General features: G+C 37.7%; 1 protein-coding gene across 1 annotated transcript in view; it reads right to left on the bottom strand.

Moving 5' to 3' along the window:
* ERC1 (ELKS/RAB6-interacting/CAST family member 1) overlaps positions 1–24,107 on the bottom strand; it is a 284,155-nt gene that overhangs the window by 7,576 nt on the left and 252,472 nt on the right. The window contains exon 18 of the mRNA XM_034062833.1: positions 9,762–9,950. Coding sequence (XP_033918724.1) covers positions 9,762–9,950 — 189 coding nt within the window. The remainder of the gene's footprint in view (positions 1–9,761; positions 9,951–24,107) is intronic.

Here is a 24,107-nt window from a genome sequence, read left to right as displayed (position 1 = left end):
TGCCTTCAGTAACCTGTTTATCTGCCCAGCAACTGATAAAGTCCATGCTACCCTGTGAATTGTTCAGAATCCTAAGTAAGGCTGTAATTTGTACAAGCATTTCAAGGATTACTGTACTCATAATGTTCTCAGGATCTAGCAGAACAAGGAGAAGCAGTATCTCTTACTAGACTGGATGAGACATGTAGGTAGACCGGATAAACTTCCAAGTAGATTGCTCTATCAAACACTACATATGCCAAAAAGCTTTTCTGTTTTTTTTTTTTTTTCAGTGGTATGGTTTTCTTCTAATAAAGTATATTCCCTATGAATATGAGTGTATTTGTAACATGGTACACACACTTAGATGGATTCTGAAGATTACTGCAAGCTTCTGCAACCTTTGTCAGTGTGAGCAGCTGTAGCAACTCTCTTATCTATACTGGAACCTCCTTTCAATTTTTTTCCCCTAATATTATCTGTCAGTTTGGTAACATTTCATATTCCTAAGTGATTAATATTTTTATTGGAACTCTACTGTGTTAACACATGACATGGAAAGAATGTAAAATTGGATTTTTTTTTATCCCTGAAAGGATAACTGGTAATCAGTACACACATTTCTTGATCTATATTTTGCACTTCTGTAATACTGCTCATTGTGGGTTTTAAAAACAGAATTGTTGGGCAGCAGGACAAGAGGGATCATTTTACCATCGTAAGAGCACATGGCAGTGGGAAAGGTTGTATTTCTACAGCTACATTTCTAATTAGATACAACAGTATGCATCTTTTCAGTGATGGTACCAAGCAAAGCACAGGAGATTGTTACTGGAAGAAACACTGAATAAACCCAAACAGCCCAAGAATTACTACAGAATAAATATAAACTCTTTGTTAGGAAGTTATGGTATAGACTTCTGTAGACAAAAGTGAGAGAAAGGAAATTAAAAGGGTGAGCTTGCTACGCTATTCCCTTTACTAGGCAGCATAGCATATAGTAAATTATTTGGGCTTTGTGTGCTGAATGTTAGTTTAATGTGTTCTTATGTGCTTTGTTCCTACTGGCTGCCATACTCACATAACAGCTATACGAACCCGAGAGGGGCTCATGCCAAGAATCACAATGCAAAAGCAACCTGATCCTGCTCTGTGGAGTGACATGAGCTGGGGAAGTGGGGAAAACGAGAGGGAGGGGAGCACTCCGGGCTCTGTAAGGGCTCTCAGGGGAGAAGAGGGAATTCAGCAGTAACCCATAATGGCTCAGAAATGGCATGCTGTGGATAGGTGATTAGCCTGGTTCCAACAGCCTGGCAGAGTTATTAGTCGGAAACTTGCAATGGATGGATAAGCCTAGGAGAGGTCCAGTCAGCAAGCAGGATTGAAAGAGTCAGCATGGCCAGCTAGGAGCAGTGCTGAATGGTACAAGCCAGGAGAATGGGTTTCAGGGACTACTTCAGAGTGTCAAGTTCTTCAGCCTAGTAAAACTCCAGCAATTCAGACAGTCCCAGATACAGCAGCCTGCAAAACACCTAAGTGCTGGGAAATTCATGGGACTGACTTGAACACTGAACTCTGATGAGACAGAGCTGCCTTGGGTTCTTGGGCCAGTGCAAAGCTTTCCTGGTGCCATCCACCAGAAGGGTGGTCAGGAGACAGCAAGTAATGGGAGAAGAAGCCAGTGACATAAATCTCTTTTTCTTCATTCGGTCCTCAGGAGGAGAACCAGGAGAGGGCAGTGTTAGCAGGGAAAGCAGGGACCTGCTCCCGCACCACCACCTGTCCATCCAGCATCTTTCCTCCCAGCCTTTCAGCCAACTCCGCCAGGTGAAGCTCCAGGAAAGGACAAAGCAATTAAATAATCAAATATAAAAGCAACTCAAAGAGGTTAACCTTCAAAACTGAAGGGAGGTTGATAGACAGGGGCGAATCCTGCTGAATGTTGTCTTCAGTGGGGCAGTACTGCAAACTCAGTGAAGTTTCAGCTTCCTGCTCTACTAGTCAGCATTTATGTATTTATAAGATTCCCGATAAAATCAAAGTAAGCCCAACAAAATAAGCCCATGCCAGAGCTAAAATAAATCAAATGCAATCAAACAAAAGTAACCAGCTCAACCAGATGAAGTATTTCCAAGAAATAAGTTTTTGACCATCAGGAACTCCAAAAGAAGACAGCTCTGAATGCTGAAGGCCAGCAATAATACTTTGCAAATTAGCGCAGCCAGAAAGTCTACACAGCTGGCTGGCAGATGTCTGTGATGAAACATCTCTGAAAAAAGTAGCAATGATAGCTTTGCGTTGAGTTTACTCGCTTCAGAACATTGAGGTTTAATAATGTAATTTCTACTTAAACAAAGACATCTTAATTGACTATGTGGCTGGCTGTAGCATTTCTAGATCATGTATGTCATCTCCGTTTACGTCATTCCTTTCAGAAACAGCTGTGAGCAGCATACGTCACTCCACATTCACACAGGCTCCTTAATGGAGAACATCCAGTTCTCCACGGTATAACTTAATTCACCTAGGTGTTTGACAGCCCTAATTTTAGGGAAGTTTCTCTAACAGTACTAGTATCAATTCTGCTCTGGTTTCGTGGATTTTCTTCTTGTGAATGCAAGCAGAAATGGTGTTATCTTCCCCAGGCCATTTTTCTATGAAAATAAAGGAGTGTTAACAGTCCTTTTTTTGCTGGCATTTTCAGCTGAGATGATGAGGAGATTCATACACTTGCCTCACAGAAATGACCAAAAAAGAGAAGGCAAGGCCAGATATGTTTGCCTAGCGGATGACAAGTAAAAATAGCTCAGAAAGGAGAGTAAGGACCTCATAAGTGCTTCACAGTATTTTTACTTTATCTTTGGACAGAAGAACAGAAAGGACCTTAGAATAGGAGGAATAGGAATAGTTTCCTTAGAATAGGAACCTCAGGGGAATAGAAGCTTGCAGATAATCTGCAATAGATCAGACACTTTTCACCACTGCTGCCTTCCTTTCTGAGTTTAGAGCAAGTCATGACAGGAATACTTTTCCATTTATAGCTAAACTCCACCAGTGGAAAAAAAAGCCCCAAACAATTCACCATGAATTTAGCTTGCATTGTGCTTCTCTGGTCCAAGATATTCCAGAACTTATTTAAAGATAAATTGACATTCAGAGGGAAGGTAACTTTACAGTTAGGAAATAGGATGCTATGGTTTTAAATGCAGACTAGGTGAACTGTGGTGTTGCCCCACAGAACCTTTGCAGCCTTTGCTTCGTCAACAAGGTAAGCAAGGCAACATTAAGCTAAGATCCTTTAAAATTTATTTATACAGAGGAGGCTTACTCCCCAGTGTTATTTTCCTCTGGTTAACAATTCCACAAAAACACTATTGAAAAAAAGACAGATAAAAATAAAGTAGTATCTCATCTCAGGCTATGGACAGTAAAACTGATTACAGAACAGGAGGTGCTTGTAGAGCAGCACAGAAGTTAATGCAGGGCGTCTATACGGCTACAATACTGAGATCTGGAATTACGTTTCTCAAAATTTAGATGTTTCTGGATCAGGCTGAAAATACATTTGGAAGTTAAACTAAGAGAAACAAGCATCAAACAGAAATGGAACTTATTTAACCTAACCTTTGTTTTGTTTCAAAATAAGAAACTACACTGAATTGCTGTATCTCAGGCAAATAGTCAAGAGCTTTTGCGCCTTCCCAGACCAACCAGTGTAAATACGTATGGTTGGAGTAGTGAGAGCCAATTACATGCAAAACTTTCTCAACTCCAGACCTATAAAAAGGCCAAAAGAAAGTGTTCAGAATACGGAAATCCCCGTCTGTCAGACTTTAATAATGGGAAAAGAAAAAAAGTGATAATTTTTGTGTAGACCCTTAAATATTTGTGCTTTATCTGGAAATTTTGTTTTTATATTAGCTTTTTCAAAATATTTCAAACACACACATTTAAAAATAAAAGTAAGATTTCACATTCAACTTTGTCTTGTCTTTTAAAATCATGTAAACTTAAAAAATATATTTTAAATATGTTTGAAAACATTTGAATAAATTTTACAAACATTTTGCCAAAAAAAACTTGAATTTGTTGAGGACTCTTGCATCATATATTTGAAATAACTTTGCACATGAGATTTATCCTGATTCCTGAGCATCTCTAAGCTTTGTGAATAGCAGAAATATAATTAATTCCTGGTAATGAATGAATTTCAAAATTACATGAATGGGAAAAAGGAATAAAACAAATGCCTGTAAGTTATATCTTGCATTTGACTGAAGCTTTTCTGCAAACCCTGCACCTGTCCATCCTCCAGTAACAGCAGTAAAATCATTTCAGTTAGAGGACAATTTTCTGTTCATGTAAATTCTGATGTATGTTACACACTGAAAATTGATGATGCTAAAGTGTACAGAAAGTTGTTATTCTGTGGCTAAGCAGAACAAATAATAATTATTGCCTGTACAACCCGGCTACCTGTTAGGGCTAGGCCTTGCTGACCTGAGTGTGCATAATTCAGGCAAACCCCACAACCTAACCCCTAACAACTTGCAATTCTGCGTGTTAAAGAGACTGTGAAAAAGAGTTACGTAGCTACTTCTCCTAGTTTCAGTTGCAATGCATTACCTTAGGATTCAGTTTACTGTCCAGAAGCTGGACTGATGGACACTGCCAGAACTACTCTGTGATGCACCCTCCATGCTGGGCTTGTACTTTGCCCCTAGCCTTCTCTGCTGCTGAATTAAGTGTCCATGTCCCCGGAGGGATTCTGACTGTTTAGTCAAGGCAGCACCTGACAGTCATAAACACAGGGAAAATTCACCTGTCTACAAGGCAAATCTTAAATACTTCTCTTATATGTCCTAGCTGATGAATTTGGGAAAACTGCTAGCACAGAGGGTTGGTGGGCAGTTGTTGTTTTGTACCTACACAGTGCAAAACAGAGAAGACAGGACAGAGTAGGAACTACTTGAATAAAATGATGAAGTTCTATACAACCAGTTATTTCAGGATCAGCTGGAGCCTTTCTGCTCTTTCTATACTACTTATTTCTCTTTAAGAGGAAGTTCCTTTCAAGTTAGGAATAGTTAATGTTACTAATTGATAGTGTATATTTTCATGAAAATCAGCAATTCCCTACACAAACAAAAATGGATAATGTTATGGCATTACAGATATAACCAACTCATGGATAATGTTTGTGACTTCAGTCAGTATTTAAGAACTATGACACTGATCCCAAGCTCTCACCCTCACCCAAAACTTGAATTTAATGTAAAAGTTTAAAATGCTACTGCATGTAGTAATTTTAGAGAGTTCCTATATCCATTACTTTCTCAACTAAACTCAGGAAACACATTTGCACACAAAGAAAGATATAAATTGTTGCAATTATTACTTCTAATTTCTAACAGAGACCAGAAGTGGGCTGTTTAACTTTAAAATACATTATGTATTCCCATAAGATTACAAATTAAAAATAAATGACATAAATCAGGTGGGGAAGATAACAAGCTAATGGAGGAGCAGTCAGAGAAGGGAGACAGGGTAAACTCTGAAGTAATACAGTAATTTAGAATGACTAAATGCAAAACATGGCAGAGTAATTTCTTTATAGGAACTAAACAAGTTTCTTGTAGATGATACAGAAGTAAAAACACACGTGGAATCTGAACAAAGTAATACACAGGATATTTATAAAACAGCTATTTGTAATTTTGAGTAAAGTTTATCACACTTACAATATTGTTTGTATAAAAACCCCAAAAAGTGCGTTTAATACATTCAAAATTCAGCAAACATATATGCAATTTAAAAATGGCATTTGAAAGCTACATGCATGAGGTCTGGTGTTCTTTTCTATGAGAAGCTTAACATTAATTTTGCTGAGAGTGAAATATGACTTATGTGCAATGTAAATTAGGCTCCTTGGCACCAAGCCATGACTATTTAGCTGACACAGCAGGTTGTGACTGATACAGTGAAGCGACGTTATCACCTTTTTCCTTCCTCTACTTTGAGCAGCTGAACAGAAAAGACATTCCTGATTTCTTGGGAAAGGATTAGTAAGCAGGCATCCCTAGACAGTCTGTCTTTTGCCTGAAGCTGGTACACAGGGAGAAGGAAGATAACCTGTCTTCACTACAAAGGGTCTTCTATGACCATAAACATTTTTCAAAAGCTCTTCTCTCTGTACCTCACAGCCAAAGCAGTCATAGGTGCAACAACACTATCAGTGGGGTGAGACAACCTCCCATTGCAGGTGTCCTCTGAGACAGTATCTCACAGAAATACATTTGCCTGGACAAAGCCAGGATGTGTTTGACATGGCTGGAAGGAGACACTGGCAGCAGGGAGCCAAGGAATAAAATACCTCCTACTCCTTGGGTTATGAAAACTATTCTTTAATAATCCTCTTCTGTTGGAAGAAATAGTTTTTTTCAGAATGCCTGTCTTGTAGGACCTATTGAAAATAAGCAGCTCTCCATAATTATAAGGTTCTGCACATTTCAGAGCTGGATTTGAAGTGATAAGAAACATTTGTAATAGTGCTTAAGCTATTAATGGAACAAACACTGTTGCCTACTACTACTATCTGGTTGCTCTACTTGTCTCTTCTTACTTTCTCGCACTGTTGCCTTCATACCACAGCACAGCACACTGCCACCACCATATTTCAATGATGCTTTTCATCAAGTTTCCTTTTCTAAAGTTAAAGAGAAAATCCAAAACCAAACTATAAATAAAAATGTAGACCATATCATTATGTTCTTAATGTCATCTCCTTTCATAGGAATAAAATCCCTCACTTAAAAGCAACAATCTGAAACATGAAATAACGGCATTTCTACTGAGCTCAAGCATATTAACATAATGATATGTTTAGAACAAAGTGAAAGAAAATATTGTATTTAATTGAAATTGCTAGAGCAATGCAATTATTTATAATGAATGAATGGAATTTGTGTTTCTCAGGGTTGAGACTTGGAATGTCCTTCCTTCCTTCTGGTAACTTCAATTTTTCAATAAGAAAAGTTGAACAGGACATGAACTGGTCAAAGGACTATTCCAGAAACAGCACTGGTTACCTTCTCTGGGGATGCTGGGTCAGAACTGACTCAAAGGAATATTTTCCACTATATGAATAACTTAATTACATGGTTCCAAGCACTGCAGATTCCTTACAGTTTGTCCACTACTTAGCCTAGTATACTAGTTTAGATTAGGTTCTGACATAACATATACTCATAAAGTACTGGCTTCAGGCCTTCATTAGAAATGGACCAAAATTTTACTACAGTAAGTCAGCTTTATAAAATGTCCTTGATTAAATGCCAACTAAGAATGATATAGCATTTTGGCCCCATAGTTTGATTAAAATAAATTGAAGTCATTTAGGACTATAGCTGAACTTAATGGTAGCATAAAGAAACTATTATACATGAAAGGTACCAATTATCAGTCAAACTTTGATAGTCTACAAAGCTCTTTATGTGGCAACAAATTCTTATTAGAACCATGGTGTTGATGCTGGCAGATGCTTTTCAACAATGACTTGTACATTAGTTTCTGTGGGGTGCTGGAAGAATGAAGAGCTTAAATCTACTTCACATACTACTACAAGTCACAGAAAACTATTTCTATCTGAATCTCCCTGGCAGGTATGAGAGACCTACAGGGTATATTTGCTATGATGAAATATAGCAGGACCATCCTTGGCCAATAAAAGTTGCTGCACTGGGAAATTGCAGCTCCAAAAGCAGCAGTATGAAAATGAATTCTCCACTATTTATAAAAAAAAACCAAACAAAATTATCTCATTGGTGAGAAGTGGATACATTGGCTTCATTCTTAAATATTATTGGTTTTCGGTTAAAGGTATCCTCCCTAATCATGTTAGCACTTCTTAACATTCAAGAGGATTAATTTTTTCCCACTGAGGCTTGTGAAGCATTATCTATAGAAGATCATATTAGAAGGGACAGGAGTGAATTTCATACATCGGATTTGAAGTAATTTACAAAACTCATTAAAATTCCAAAGATGCAAAATGGGTATTCTGTGATGGTTTTCTGTGAATCTGGAGAACTGATTCCCACCCCCCATGGGAATACTTTAAGCACAGAGGAAATTCTGCAGTCAGAAACAGAAAAGCTCCACGACTTACATGAAAAATCTGCTTAGTAAATTGAAATACATCGTTGTTGTGTGTTATTCAACTGAGCTTGTTAAATACAATCTAAGTGAGTATGGGAAAGCAGAAGAGACTGCTACATTTTATTTTAGCGGATGTTAGCTGTGCATGGGAATCACAAATAGAAACTTTAAACAACTGTGGTGACAGCAATGCAAAATTAAGACAATAATGGGAGAGGATAGAAAAATGCAGTTTTTCTCTTCTCCAGGACAACTTAGATAATTCTTTTTCCCACAATTTATACTTAAACGCCTTCTTTACTGTGTAACTAATAAATGTTGCTAATGGATTAGCAAAGTTTGAATGGGAAATATTACCTTTCATTAGACCAGTACAGGTGCTGTTTAGGGCTGACTGTCTCTTCAGAAGAACTTGCCAAAGAAAACCACCTCTATTTTCTCTGCCAACATCTCTTGATTAAATAGAAGATACCACCTATCCCTATAGATCCTGCTTATTTTCAAAGACTATCACAGCTATTACAAACTAGTCAATTTATTTCAGGGATATCCAAGTATCTGATAAACCTTTAATCCTGTATCAGTGATTACAGAACCCGAAAGGTAAATACAATGCTGACTCTGGGTTCATTTGGGTTACCAGGCTCTGCCAGGAAAAGGAATGTGTTAGGCCTATAGAGGCGAATGTAGATACTGAGTGAGGCACACGGCACAAGATGAATCAAATAAATATATGGAGACAGGTACTAAGACAGATATCAGCTATTCCGTTGATCCAGAGATCACCTAGGCCCTGTTACAGGCATATTTATCTCCAGAGGTATGATTTTCTTTCTGAACTGCTAGACATGCTTCCTGTAATTTAGCTGCTAAGCTGCTCTCTCCAATTTTTGGATCAAAATTCAGCCTTGAGTTGGAAGTGGAAATGAGCTTAAACACCACAAAGGAAGAAAACCAGAGCTGAAATGTTCAGGATAGGCTCAAGATAGTGTTCACTGACCCGCAAATCCACTTTGAACTATATAGGCCTTGCACTAGTTTGTGTGCATACTGGATAGAATTTGGTATAGACATATGAAAGTGAAGAATTTGTTGAAAGAATTGGCATTATAATTCAAAGTCACGGTCAAACCCACAAAATTAGTCACATTTACTGCCACCACAGGGATCTAAAAGGGCAAGACATCACCAGGGCTGGGAGAAAGGAAGATTATTTCAGTAGTTGAATTACAACTAGATTGACAGTTTCTGTAGAGACTTAATCAGAAAAGCTGTTATTAAAACCTATCAGTAGTCCAGAACTCCTGGAAATACACTCTTGGACTGCTGAAATCACTCTGTGTGTGTGCATAAGCATGGGTGTATTGCATCTAGTATGCTGCGTCCAAATCTTTGATTTCCTTGAGTGTGGCATCCCATAGAGATAAAACAAAAGAAGAAATTCTCTAATAAATATTAAATGGCAATGATTCAAAAAAGTAATGACTCCTATCAGTTGAAGAATGGAATTCTGCTGCCTGTTTTCACCACTTACATAATGGCTCCCCAACATTTTGTTGTGGCACATCAGTAAGACCTATGTCAACATACAAGGCCTTATTCAGAGCTTCAGACCACAAACTCACCTGCTCCTGGGTCATCTTCTGCAGCTCTTTTTCCCAAGCTGCCCGGTCATCATCCAGGTGGTAGGAAGCAGGTGGGGTGAGTCCACGTAGAATCAGGGGGTCACGGTCATGGCAGAGGGCTGTCAGATGTCCAATGTACAACTTCAACTTGCTGCGATTCTGATCAAGTTCTAAGAGGGGCTGAATTATCTAAAATAAGACAACAGAGATAATGAGGAACAGCCGGAGACCCAAGCAGTGGTTAAGGCAAAGACCAACCTCTAAGTTACAACCTTGTTCAGCTTCATACTGGAAGAAACCTGCACACCCTCTCTCCCCCCAAGTACTCCCATCCCATAACCCAGCAACCATTCAGCTGAAGCAGAAAGAAACCAACTGCACTAAGGGAAGGGGACATGGTGATGATAGCTGCCTGACTAACATAGGAAATAATGATGATACAGGTGAAAAATGAGTGTTAAATTGAATGCATAACTCTACTGATTATCCAGCAATGCTTCAGTCAACTATTTCAACTCCTGCTTTCACAAAACTGTTTTTTCTGATAAAAGGTATCTGTCCACAGCTAAGGCAACAGCAATGCAGACTCATTTTGCCAACAAACATTAAATTGTAACTTAAGTATGCAATAAACACATTCTAAAGAGAATAGTTTCAGATGCCAAGATGTATGTTTTTAAGATGAGTGTATCTCTGCTGTAGAAACTTGAGACATACCTTCACCAGAAACTTAAGATACAGTTTTCTGTATTTTCTATAGTTATGAGATAGTCTTCTAAAGTTTTGAAAAATGCAATGACTTTCATTTATATACAAGTCAGATTCTATATAATAGACTAAAAATATAAAATCAAAGGACTTTAATACAGACTATATTATTTTATTATACTTAATCTAAACTGAATCTAAACCTTGTTCCCTAAAGCAGTCCAAACTGGAGTAATCAAATTCCTATTCAGAGTATCTGAAGAGCCATTTTTCATTTGCTGTACAAAAATATAGAGCTGAAGTGCATAAATACATACTGGGAATCCCTCACTATGCCTTCCCCACAAGAATACAGCTTTATATCGTTCTAGGTGTTTGTGAGCATATATTCAAAACTGCAGTAATACAAAACTCTAAGGTTTGTAGCTGATGAAAAATTATGAGAGAATTGGGCTTAGTGCCTCCATTCCCTAACATGATATGCTGAAGCTACAGGCACTGATGTGCACCAGCTAGGAGAGCTGGAAAGCCTTACTGCAATACTGGCAACATGACATGTTCCCAGGCAGGGGCTGCACCTGCTGTTTGTTAGCGGGCTGTGGATATCTTTTCAATAGGGCACCTCTGACCTTGCTAATGAATAAGGAGTGAGATAATCTCTGAATCAACAGAAACAGGGTGCTAGCACTACTCTCAACAAAGACTCTGGCTTTGACCCCTTTTAATAAGGCTGTCAGGGCTCACTTATTCTGATTCTAACACTGTTCTACATGGATTAATTTCTGTAGAGAGAGAGTATCTGAGAGCCATGGCTAAGCAGCTAACTAATGTCAGGCTCCTTGTCCTGCAGAGCATAGCTGCACTCAGCAGCCTACATCACAACATCAGGTTGGCAGCAGTTACGAAAAGCCACAGCGACAAGACAGCTGTAGAGAGTGAGCTCACGTGCTTTATTATAACAAGGAGAGAGTGAGCTCACGTGCTTTATTATAACCCTACTGCTTTGCACAGCCTTGGGGCAACACCTGTTTGCAGATATAAAAATAACAGTTTGATGTATCAAGACTAAACTGCAGCAGGGCAGCATACTCCACCCTCCTGTACACAGAGCAATAGGAAGGGACATTTATATCTCACTTCCATCATCAAGCACAACTGTATTTAGCCAATTGCACCCCTCAGCTTTGGTTGTTTGCTGAACTTGCAATATTTACCCCAGTTATTTACTATTCAGTTTGCCCACAGAGGGTAGAGTGATGGAATATCACATCTTAAAAAAATACTGTTTTATAAAAGTGTGTTAATTAAGTAGTCCATGTCTAATAGCTAACTGTCCTATCAATGTAGTAGCTGCCTTGTATTCTTTTCAGGTACCGCAGTCTATTAAATATCAATCAGATGTGAAGATTTCAGTCTGAAAAGAATCTGACTTGCCAACTTCCTGGCTATTTGTGAACAGAAACCCTCCTTGATAAAGAAAGCAGAGCTATCTAGCAAGTAATGATGGAAGATTTTCATTCAACAGTTGAATTTGATTGCTCAGGGACTAGTGCCCTTTAGAAGCACATTCCTTCTCTACCCTTCCCCCTTAACTCAAGCTGGAAACAGGCCAAATGAGGCGTGTGAAAGTTCTTAACTAGCAGCCCTCCCAAAGCTGTTCACAGAGCAATCATTCCTCTCACTTGGGATCCATTAAACCCTGCCAGTCAAGTAGGAAATGCCCCTATATCTGCGTTCCTGCCATATCTAATTTGAACTAGCCACTTAGCAAGAGGCACTGTGCTTCCCACACAGCAGAGCTGCCACTGCCTTATCTCAAGAGGGTGTAAGAGCATTTGCTAAGTGGAAAGGCAGGGCAGTGCTGGATTCATAAACCACATTTGTGTTCTCATGATCAGCACAGAGCTGTGGAGCTTTCTAGGAAAACAATGGGTATACAGACCAAACCCAGGGATATATTTCTAAAGCAGCTCTGATTCATTAATTGCCTCGATAGGTCTAGGCCATCCTCATCAATGCAAGGAATGAAGTCTGCTTAACGTACCCTCAAGTTCAGAATATTGTTAATGTCCAGTTAAGTTTGACAATGTGTTTTGCTAAAAATGCAATCACTACAACTCTGAAGCAGAAACATGAAAAGCTTGACAAATCTCTGATACAAATCCAAACCATCTCTACCAACTGATAAAGACTTTTGGGAACTTATTCTAAACCAAATTCAACTTGAAAACAACATGTTCAGTTTTCTTGAGATCTCACAGATTTTTTTTTTATTGTTTTTTAAACTCTGAGCATGACAAATGTGAAGTTGCACAAGTCACTGAGGCAAAAAAAATGCTTTAGAATGAAACTAATCCTGCTTCTTCAGTGGTAGTTCTGCTGTTGCTGTACAATGGTCAGCTGAAATACAAGTAACTGCATTTAAAAGTTTTTTTATTATAAGAGTCTGCATTGAAATATGCATATATATGCTGCATGGGTAAGAAAAGGTATTTGTAACTGAATGTGGTTGGAGAGATCTATCTAAATGTTTGGTCAGTTTTACTGTGAAAGATGAATACACTTAGTACACAAAGACTGGTGTCTAAAAGTTTGTCTAAGCAGTGCCTAATGTATATATGCATAAACAGGTAGGCAGCTGTATGCAAAAGAAAACCAGTGAATGGATGGTATAAGTGCAGCAGCGTCGATCCAAGATAAATGTGATACTGACTACTCATAGACGTCTGGCATAAAGTATGGTTGTAATCGACATGTAACAGGACTCATTCACCACAACCACCAGCTTTAAATTATGGGTTCTGCAGGCAGAAGGGCTAATGACCTGGTCATCTTTCTCCCTGCTAATGTTCCCTTCTCTGAAGGAAGCAACCACTTTTCTTTTGTGGAACCAAGTAACTAACTGTAGTAATTTCAGAGAATACCTTCTAAATGTCTACTTAGCAATAAACTTGCAGCTCCCATGTTGAAGAAAGTCTTACAAGCACCCCTAAAAGCTTGTCTGTTTTTCCAGCTGCACCAGTTGATCTTGTAAAAGTTATCTCCTTACACAACTTGCCTTACTTAGCAGAACCATACATCAACACGCATGTTCATCATGGATCAACAGCAGCAATCCTTTTCTTACAGATACATACAAGCAAGCAGAAAAAAAAAAGAAAATGGCATACAAAGAGCCTTATGTATACTTGGCACTAGCATGACTGCTGTCATGCTCCCCTATTAGGCTTGACCATCTTGCTTGCACATATGCCACGTGTATTTTTTCGTTACAGAACACTAAAAGGCAGAGTAATGCAGATAAGTGCTCTTCATTTTGCAATCAAATAATTTCATAGGTTTTCCTCAACTTAGCCATAAACTTTTAAAAATTTTAGAAAAATCCCTGGAAGAACAGCTGTATCGAGAAGAAAATAAAAGAGAATTGCAGAGTAATCTTGGGGTCACAGTAAATAATATTGGGTCAAAATGTCACTGTTTTTTGTATCAAAAGTGTTACAAAGAACTGTAGATTGAATGAATCTGAAGGTTTCCAAGGAATTAACTAACTGATGAATGCTCTAGCTTGACAGCCTGATCTACGGACCTTGTGTTTTCTTTGTAGATTCTGCAAAGGCAAAAAACTAAGGAATTCTGACCCCCCCCTCCCCAAACCAAAACCCAAAATACCCCCAATAACCCCCTCAAAACTTCAGCCTGTACATAACAAATATGCTTGGCAAATCAGTTATAAGGAGATTGCACTTTATCTCTTCTTAATCATATTTTTCATGTGAGAATGGGAAATTGTTTAAACTTTGTTACATACAGATGCAACTACGCTACCCAGCAAAACTTACTTCCCAGGCTACCATTAAACAGGAGAAGATGGGCTCAAAGTCTGGGCAAATACATATGTTTGTTAAAAAGAAATTATTCCAAGGAGGACCTGACAAACCTAACAAAAGATGGAGTAGATCACAGTGGGTCCTTGGATCTTTCCCTGTATCTGGGTTTTGTTATGGATATTACCAGACAAGAAAATTTTGCCTATATAGCAAAATATCTTATATGGGAGATATGGAAATAAACTAAGATACCGAATGATATAGTCTGGAAGTATCTGCATGGCAAATTGAATTACGCCTTCTTACTCAGACCATTTGTGTTTGGCAACAAACTCAAGGGTTCAACTACAATCATCTTGTAACTATTGAATGCAATGGAGTTTTATGAGGCATGAATTTGGCTCAGAAAATGCAAAGCTTTCCCAAATTCAGAACAATTTATCACTGATGTCTTCCCTTCATTATTTTAAATGGAAACAGAAGAAAGTTCTCAAAAAGACACAGCCTGACCTCAATTCAGTTCAGCTCAGTTCACTGCTGCACAGAGATACTTGGTTTCTTCCTAAGATCACAACACAAAAGCTCAGGGACAGGCTCAGTTTTCTTTAGATTCATTTTAAAGACAAAAAAATGGATTTAAACCTAACCTTCATCATTTTCTCCTCATAAACCAAACCACACCAAAACAACATGCGTGATGAGCTGAAAGAGATTCTGGCTATTTTGACAGAGCTGTCTTACTCAGTTCATTACTGACAGGATCAATTAGGAAATCATTTTTATATAGCAAATTATTTTTGAAATTTTTATACACCATGAACAAATGCCATGGATTAATGATTTCCAGAGTTCACCCTCTTCACCTTGGGAAAATCCAGTCCAGAGAAAAAGAAAACACAAGACAGTGAAAGTAGTTTTGTCATTAGCTGCCTCTGTTTAAATAAAATCTTTTCCCTACACTGTAGGTGAAGCAAAGAATTGCAGCGGGTTGGTAGGATTCTTAAATGAGCAAATAGTTACAAAATATTTTTATACATAACAAATCCAGAAGTGCTTTTTCTTGACACTGGCAACTTTTGCTTATATGGGCTGCAGAGCAAAAGCTTGCGGGGAACCATGTGCGGAATAGCAGGGACTACTGTAGATCACAACTGAAATACACTGGTGAGAGGCAACTGTGAGAAGCTTCATAACTGGACCATAGGGGAATACAAATGCTCACAATTTGGCTCACCTTGGCACAGCTGAAGGTGCTGTCTACACACAGCTTGAATTTTACCTGTTTCATTGATCCCACACTTTCAAAACCAAGAGTACTCGTCCAAACTCTCACCACTGAATATAACCGATTGCACTGTGCACATATGGCACATCTTCTCTAACAGTCCATATGCCTCTTTCCTAGCTGAGGCAGAGGACAGAAACCTGTAGCTTAACTGCAAGATAAGATCAGAACATACAAATTAAAACACTATTTTATTTGTCTAAGTTTTCTTTTGTCCTCACAATTGCTTGGGAATGCAGCGACCCAGCAGCTTAGCTCTTGAGCAAAACAGAATGGGCAAAGTAAAGTGAGATCTACAGAGAACTTAAAATCTTCCCCTTCAATATATTAAAATCTCTTTCATTTGAGAATTTAATTTCTGGGAGTTGTGTTAGTTATCAGGTTAAAATTTTGAATAATAAATTAAATCACAGAAAGGTGTGAAACTAGGTAGTCAAATGTATGATATTGACAACTAGAGTATTGTCAAGGAAAAAAAAAGTACAGCAAGTGAAAACAGTTTAACAACTGTCTTCAGCTTGTACTATGGATTTAAATAGCATCCTCCTGATCAAACTTTTGAAGGTATAACTAGGTAAGCTTTGATTTCAAAGAATCCACTGATTTTATATTGATTCCTTCAATACAAAAACATAGCAGCTTAAGAATAAGCCAGAACAACCTGCTTATATTTTTAATTGATTCAAGCTTTCTAGCACTTGTTATCTATACAACAGTGAACAAGAAAGCGCACACATTCCTTGCTGTACTGTAGTTTGTCTATTGCTCCTTCCTATTACAAAGGATAAAAGGAAACAGTGGCTAATATGCTTTTGTTTGAAAGCAGAACATTGCAGCACATATACGGGGAGAGTGTGTCCATGGGAATGCTTATGTATCAGTGACTGCATTCTTCTGTCTCCCTGCTGTCTGTCCCATTGCTAATAGAAAACAGAAGGTATTTCTTAAGTAGTCTACCAGAGAACACAATCAGTGCTTTTCCTGTTCAGATGAACTATAACCTCCCTGTCTGCAGGTGATAGGAATCTTTGTCTCTTTCCTCTCTAACACTGTGTTTTCATTCTGCTGTTCCAGCTCTCTACCTGCTACATGAAACTTTCACAGCAAAGCTACACGAAGCCACTAAACACCTGGTTTATGTGTCTTTAGGAATTATTTTTAGACTTGTTTGCTCTACATTCAAATGCAAAATCTGATTAAGAAACAAATCTATTTATACAGATGTAGAATAATTCTTATCTATATGTTGCATTAAAAAATCAAATGTAGTTGGACCGCCCATGGTGAGCCTACTATGAGTTGGAACTGTAAATCCTGACATCTCCATCAGAAATTATGAACTCTACCAGCCAGGAAAATACAGCATCTAGATTGGCTACATGCCCTTATCAGTTTTTATTTTAGTCATATTTTTCTTGAGCTTATTTTCATAGTTAATATGCTGGAAAGCAGGTTTGGGCTTGAGTCTTTCTTTAATATTGTTCATCTCTGCCTCCCTCAGTTTCTTTCCTCCTAACTGACAACTAAAAGGTGCTGGCAGCAACACCGCCAGCCTGGCTGCAGCTATTCCTCTTCTGGCTCCTGCTTATGAGTGAGTGCCAGGGCTCGGCTCCCCTCTCCTTTATGTCACAAACAACATATCCATAGTTTGCAGAAGCTTCTGGCCTTGCAGGACTGCATTCTGGGTGTGGACAAGTGCTGTAAGAAATTTAAATGGCAGAGTAATTGGGAGATAGTAGAGACTATCACACAAGCTGTAAGCAACAAATCTCCTGAAGTGACCAGAAACAAAACCGAGTACAGAATTCCTACTTGCTACAAAGACCAAGCCACTAGAAGAAGATCATATTCAGCTGCAAATCAAAGAAGAAAATAAGACACAGACCTGGAATAATCTCATTTGGTAGAAATGAATGATGGTCTTTTTGCAATTGTTTTGCTGAAATGCACAAATCTCTACAAAAAGAAACCAGCCATCTGTTTTGAATGTTTTAGAATATAAGTATCTACTTGTGATCTTCTTTGATCTGTAAGAATAATAGGAAGACAGTGATACAACCCAGTTACACCTCTGTTGCAAGTGCTTAATTCATCCCAGAGCTGCAGATTACAAAGCTCCATCTGGAAATCTTAGTCTTATCATTCTGGGATCAGAAAGAAGATGAACAGTGTATCAAGATCAATTCATTCGTGCTTGTAGATATAACATTCTTGGACAGAGAATACATTCTTCAAAGATAACATAGTTATTAAGATAACAAAATAATACTGGAGTTGTTTTAAAAAAAGAAACAACCAAAAAAAAAAAAAAACGAACAAGCCAGCAAAAGAACTGTTCCCAGATACAGGAAAAGGACCAGGAGCAGAAGTTGACATAATTTTAAGGATAGCATTCTTCTCTAGGCGGGCCATCCCAGTCTAACAGTGCTTACTGGGTAAAAGATTACATACGAGTATGGGTATAGAGTAAGAGAGAAGGTAGGAAGGCATGATTTCAAAATTGGAATGGTAGACTAATTATAAAACAAAATACTAAGGATCACTTAAGTTGTTCACTCCACCAAGACAGGATTTTTACTTACACTAAAGTGAGAAGGTCACAAAAAGCTCTCCACTATTCAGAGAGCTGAAGGAAAAAAGGTTTCTCTCTGCAAAAAGGCAAAGGGCTTGAAAGGAACAGATAATTGTGTGATAGCTAAACCAGGATTTTGAATTATATTTCCTTACAGCAGTAATTGTTAGTCCATGAACTCTTTGTGTTTCCTTGCCTGAACTTGACGGCACAGAAGTCTTTCAGTTTCTTAATTAACAATGACACCCACATAAGTAGGGCTCCAGAAAAGCATGGATGGAAAGCAGGTCCCGTGATTAACCGGACAACTGTATTTAAAGTGCTGCCCTCATCACAATTAATTAGTTACATCACCTTATTTGAGTGCATCACATTAGGGTTCTTACTAAAGGGTTGCCCATCTGGAAAGTGGGAGTGAAGAGGCCTGGCTGTCACCAGTATGACAAAATAAACCTGGCATCTTATCTTTAAGTCAGGCCAAGTGATAATGTTTAAGTAAATTAAGATTATTTTATGTAAATGCCCAAAAGTTTTCCACAGAGTACATCTCTAAAGCATGAGACATTCTTTCATGGTGTTTTTGCACATACAAATGAAGAATTGGAATGAACCCATTAGACCAGATTATTATATAGCACACAGTCAGTTTGTAGACTTTCAGGCAGGGGAAGAAATAACCCTTCAGATGACAAAACATGACAATGAAGAAGAGGAGGCAGTGGTCTACAGAGCTCTGTTCAGCATGCTGGAATAGCAGCTGTTTGAAATGTTTAACATATGGGTTATTTTCCCTTTTTGGGGAAGGAATAGGATCTTGGAAGGATCAGAAGTATTAATAAATTAAGTCAAATATACATCTAACATAATTTTGGGAACAAATTCAAAACGAGGTATTTGAATCACCGTTGTATCTCTGTAACAACGCTATTTTAGACTATTGTGTAATAATATTACCTAGCACTTACATAGCATGCTTCCCAACTTTACAAAAACTTTAGCTCATTTTACAGTTAGAGAATTTGAGACAGGCAGAAAGAGAACAAGTGAGTGGCTGGAGATGATGCCAGGAAAGAATTTATCTTCTGAATCGTGGTCTAGTATCGTGTCCAGTAAATTACATTGTAATACAAGTCAGGCACGAAAGCTTGGTGTTTCTGACCATCCTGTATGATCTCAAAATTAAAAAGACCATACTGAAAATGAATTTCTTTAAAAGGCTTATGAGGTCACGGTGTAATAAGCGGAAATATTGAGAACCTGAAAGAAGTGTGGCAGAAGGACGAGCAGCTCTCTTCATGCAGTAGGCATAAAATGTGTCTCGTCGAGAGAAGGATCACATTTATCAGTGAATGAATGCCTGTGCCATGATTTGAAAATGAGTGAGATATTTACTTCGCTAAGAGAAATTAGTATATTAATTCAAACAACAAATAATGTAGAAAAAAAACCCCAATATTTTCCCCAAACTTCTGAAAGCACCAACACTTTAAGTTCTGTAGTGTTCTCCAGGAAAAGCACGTGGGGTTTGAAAACTGTAGAGAAGGTAAAGTTAAATCCTGAGATGTCCTGCCCTCATTGTCATTATTTCTATCCTTACTCTACCATCAAAGTAGTTATAGTGTTTCAGGCAGTTGCCTGTCACCTAGTTCTGCCACTGTCCTCTAAATCTGTTTGAACAGCTATGTATGCTGGCTGACTAGCTGTCCATTCATTTTGCATTTCCTTTTAGCTGTAAAATGTAATAATAAATATCCCCTCCACAACAAGAAGGAAAATTGTGAACGCTCATCCTGGGAATTCCTAGGCAAGACAGAATTGCTCTGCAGATACAAGTTAGAAACATATAGCTTACAACCTTGAGCATTCAGCTGGTTTTTGCATATGTCTTCTTCTAGAAAGAGATCAACTTCTCTGTTACATTTAACTGTTTCTATCATTCTTACTGTAATCCCGTTTAATACATTTGTCCTAATAAATGTAATACAGAAATGTCATTCAATCTGCATTGCCCTTTAATAATCACAAATACTATTTAGAATGAGAATATTTTGAGAAACAACATATTAATTAAAGGTGACCTTTAGAGTATTACAAGCTCTTGATTAAAAAAACCTTAGTTAAAAAATTAAACCTGAATTTATAAAATATTCTTCTTATTAATGACTTTCCCTCTATTTCAGTTCTGAGGTTTCGATGACTCTCATCAGAAAAAGTCTTGGCAAAGCCAAATTACAACATCAAAAATGCAGACTTTTTTACATGATGCATACTTGTAATCAGTGATGTTGCAAATTATAATTTATAGTGGGTTTGACAAGGAGTCTATGAAATTTACTTGAATTGACTGCTTTTCAGTTATTAAAAATGATTTAAATATTTTCCTGTTATGACTTACCCCCTTTTTCCGCCACAGGCATCACCTCTGAAATCTTAAGAGATCCATTAAATTAGGCTAGTGTCTTTTGCAGTCAACTCACAAAACTCTGCTTCTATTTAATATTTGTCCAGCTCAAGTATTAAAGAAAAATGTCACAAATAAGAGGCTTTTTGTCTTGCTGTATTTTTACAGTAATAGAAACTTGCCAATATTTTTGTCTTGAAAGATCCCCATTTTTATGCACTCCAGTTCAATGCTAGCTCTTTGAACGTTCCACTGTTACTCTAATAAGCATCAGATCAATTTTCAGATTTTGATCCTGGAATTCGAGCACAGCAAAACCATGTTTTGCTCCTTAGCAGGCAGATCCATGACTTCAGGATTTGTTGGCAACAGCTAAGAGAAAATGCTTCCACAGAATGAGTTCAAAAAACTTGTCCAGTGACAGCATCTACTAGCTCCAACTCCTGCTGCAAGCCAGAGCCATGGAAGACGGGAAGATAAATGCTTTGCAACAGCATGCATACTTAAAAACGCACGTACAGTATGCATAAATTACATTCCAGGATAAATCTCTCAGCACTTGAGAGTTTCAGTTCTCCTCTTCTGTTCTTGTCCTTAGCACTTTTATTTTGCCCTCACTTTTCCCCATGTCCTTTAACTTGATTGTCTTTCACTCTTCCTCTTTCGTTTTTTTTGTGATTCTATGGCTACTACACCCATTCAACAAAAGCGGTCCTCATCATTTCTTATGGGCAAAGGTGGCACAAGCAGATTGCTGAACCTACTCACACTTCCTCAGAAGGGAACCAGATGAACTGAGCAGCTTGGGAAGTTCATGTATGGAAGCTTTGCTTCTTTACCTCATATAGCACATATGTGGTATATTATTTACAAGAAGATACATGTGCAACCACACATATCCTTTCATACGCATTAAATCTCATAAAGTGCAAATTCATATTATTTTTTATAAAAGTGAATAATAACTAATTAAGCCATTGGGCAGACCACTTTGGCATTTGAGAAAGACAAAGGGGCATTCTAATAGGAAAACATATTGGAATATGACTGGATATAATGGAGGATAGAGCTCCATCTGGGGAATAAAAGGAGTCATATAAAATTCAGATAGCAAGGAAAAGACCCTAGAATAAAAGGCTAGGGAAGACTGTTTCAGGATGAAAGATGGTATTTACATTGAACTGTAAACTGAAACACAAACTACAGTTTTCTGAAACTACAGGAAGGGTGCATATGTTTAGAAACAGTGCTCCATTTCAGGGGAGTTATATCTGATAATGCTGTCATGTACGGAACTGGTGTAATCAAATATTAAATTCAGTCAGTTCCAGAATGCTGGAAGTGAAAACCCTTGAACTGCAAAACATAAATTAAAAATAACATAGTTTGCTACTGTAGATATTCTGATGGTCTCTAGTTTATCTTCAGTACTGACCAGAGGTGACTACATCTCAGATCTACAGCAACTTTAAAAAACAAAGTTATCACCAGCTCCTACGCTATTAGTCAATTTTTTTATCACTGTAATACATACATTTAACACATGCAGGTTAAAACTGTGACTTACAGCTTCTTTGCTTTTACAAAGAGAGTAAAGATCTGTTTTTTTTTTTGTTTGTTTTTTGTTTTATAATGTACATGGAATAACTATGGTAAAAACATGTACTTTTTTTGGAATAACTGGCTTGGGAGTCATCAATCACCTCTATACTTTCCCTGTTCATGTAAGCAAGACAATCTTGAGGCTGACATGATTCTCTGATGGGATGCATGTAATGCAAGGATGCTGACTGCCTCATTATTTTGACTAGGACATTCTGTAACACATTTTTCTGAGGAAAATGCCTCAAGTACAAAGTGGAGAGAGATGCTGTATTTAATGTAAACAACCCATTAATTCAGTAATCTAAGAGAAACCATACTCTTAGCACAGTTGTATTCATAAGCGTATCAGCAGATAAGAGAAGAGAAAGATCTTTGTATCAGTGTTTTCTACACAACCTCCATGTTTGCTCTAGAATGAAAATCAGAATTATTCCTACCTTCATAGTGAGTGTCCTCTTCCTTTTCATCATTTACTTACCTGATCTTTCGTGTTTAATTGTTGTGCTTCAGCAGATCTTTACAAGCATTTCTCTCTAAAACTTTTAACATCATACACTAACACACAACCATTGCAAGAGTGGTGATTCAAGAAGAATGTGAAATCAACAGCGAGTGTAAATTAATGAAGCACTTTATCAATTTTTCCACTAAAGAGATTTTCTCAGTTCAAACCCCAAGGCATGAAATTCAAGTTTAACGCTGCCACAGTTGGATTCATTTTTTCAGATGGTTGACTTGAAAAGAGGGATTTGATCTATACAGTCAGACAGACATGTAAGTCTGCAGTTAATTGAGCAAGTGCAAAGAGATGAGAGAGCAGCTTATTCTTTCATGAATGTTTTACAAATCTAAAGTACTAATTTCAGAAATTCAAGGGTCCAAAATTTCCAGATATTTTTCAGAAGTGCTTCCTTTCAAATAATTGATACAGAAAAAACCAAACTCTGAGAAAAACTGCAAGGAAACTCATGTGAAATATTTTTCTTTAAAAGCATAAGTGAAGAAAGAAAAAATTTAATGGAAATTTTTAAAATAGGGTAATAGCATCTCAATTCCTTAAAATACTTTAAGTACTTCAAATAAATATATTGTGCTTTTAAACTGATAACACAACGCATAAATGAATCCTATGTACTGTAGCATGATAATTGATATTTTACTTTCATAGCTATATATCAAACCTCCTGGTCAACAAAGGATGTCTTTGCTATAGAACAGGCCCAAGGAAAAGGGCTCTGTCTTGCGTACTGCCCTCTCTTCTGGAAATGGGGGTTATTGTGGGACAATTTGATAGCAGAAAAAATTGTGGATGCAGAGATAGAGAAACAAAATGTACTTTAAATGACAAACAGCTACCATTTTCTCCCCAATTGTTTTAAGAGAACAAGGGAGATGGAAGGGAGAGGGGAAGGTTAAGTTCCTCTTTGTCTTCAAATTTACAGAAAATTTACAGTCCATATCCAGAGTCATCTATTCTGAGTTGATAAGTGTCTGTGACTGGTTAGGTTCAGCATGCATGGCAGCGATCTCGGCAGCAGATCTCAACATGCTTAAAACCTTCAGGAGGAACATTATCTTCAGGAGAAACATTATCTTTGAGCAAATTCTTTACTAACCAGAATTGAAAAACCATACACAGATTTGGCTACAGTGCAAACTGCTTTGAAAAAGAATCTGACTGAAAACATTTCCTCCATGAAGCCAATGATAAATGATATGAGAGACATTTCCTGTTCCCTCGTACACATTAAGAGTTTGCTTTGCATAGAAACTCAATTACATGCCCTGGAAAGTTCTCCCCATAACATCATGAAAGAATGACATGATGATGAGAAGAAGAAAATTGCAAACTACACATAAACACACGAGAAACAAGCTCATGCAGAGCCTACACAAGCAAAGCGGAAGTGGCACAACCAGGTTTCACAAAGCACACAGGAGTAAGATG

This window comes from Melopsittacus undulatus, chromosome 5, assembly GCF_012275295.1.
Source record: "Melopsittacus undulatus isolate bMelUnd1 chromosome 5, bMelUnd1.mat.Z, whole genome shotgun sequence".
Taxonomy (NCBI): domain Eukaryota; kingdom Metazoa; phylum Chordata; class Aves; order Psittaciformes; family Psittaculidae; genus Melopsittacus; species Melopsittacus undulatus.
Note: the sequence above shows the minus strand (reverse complement) of the source record. Positions and strands in the feature narration are given on the sequence as shown.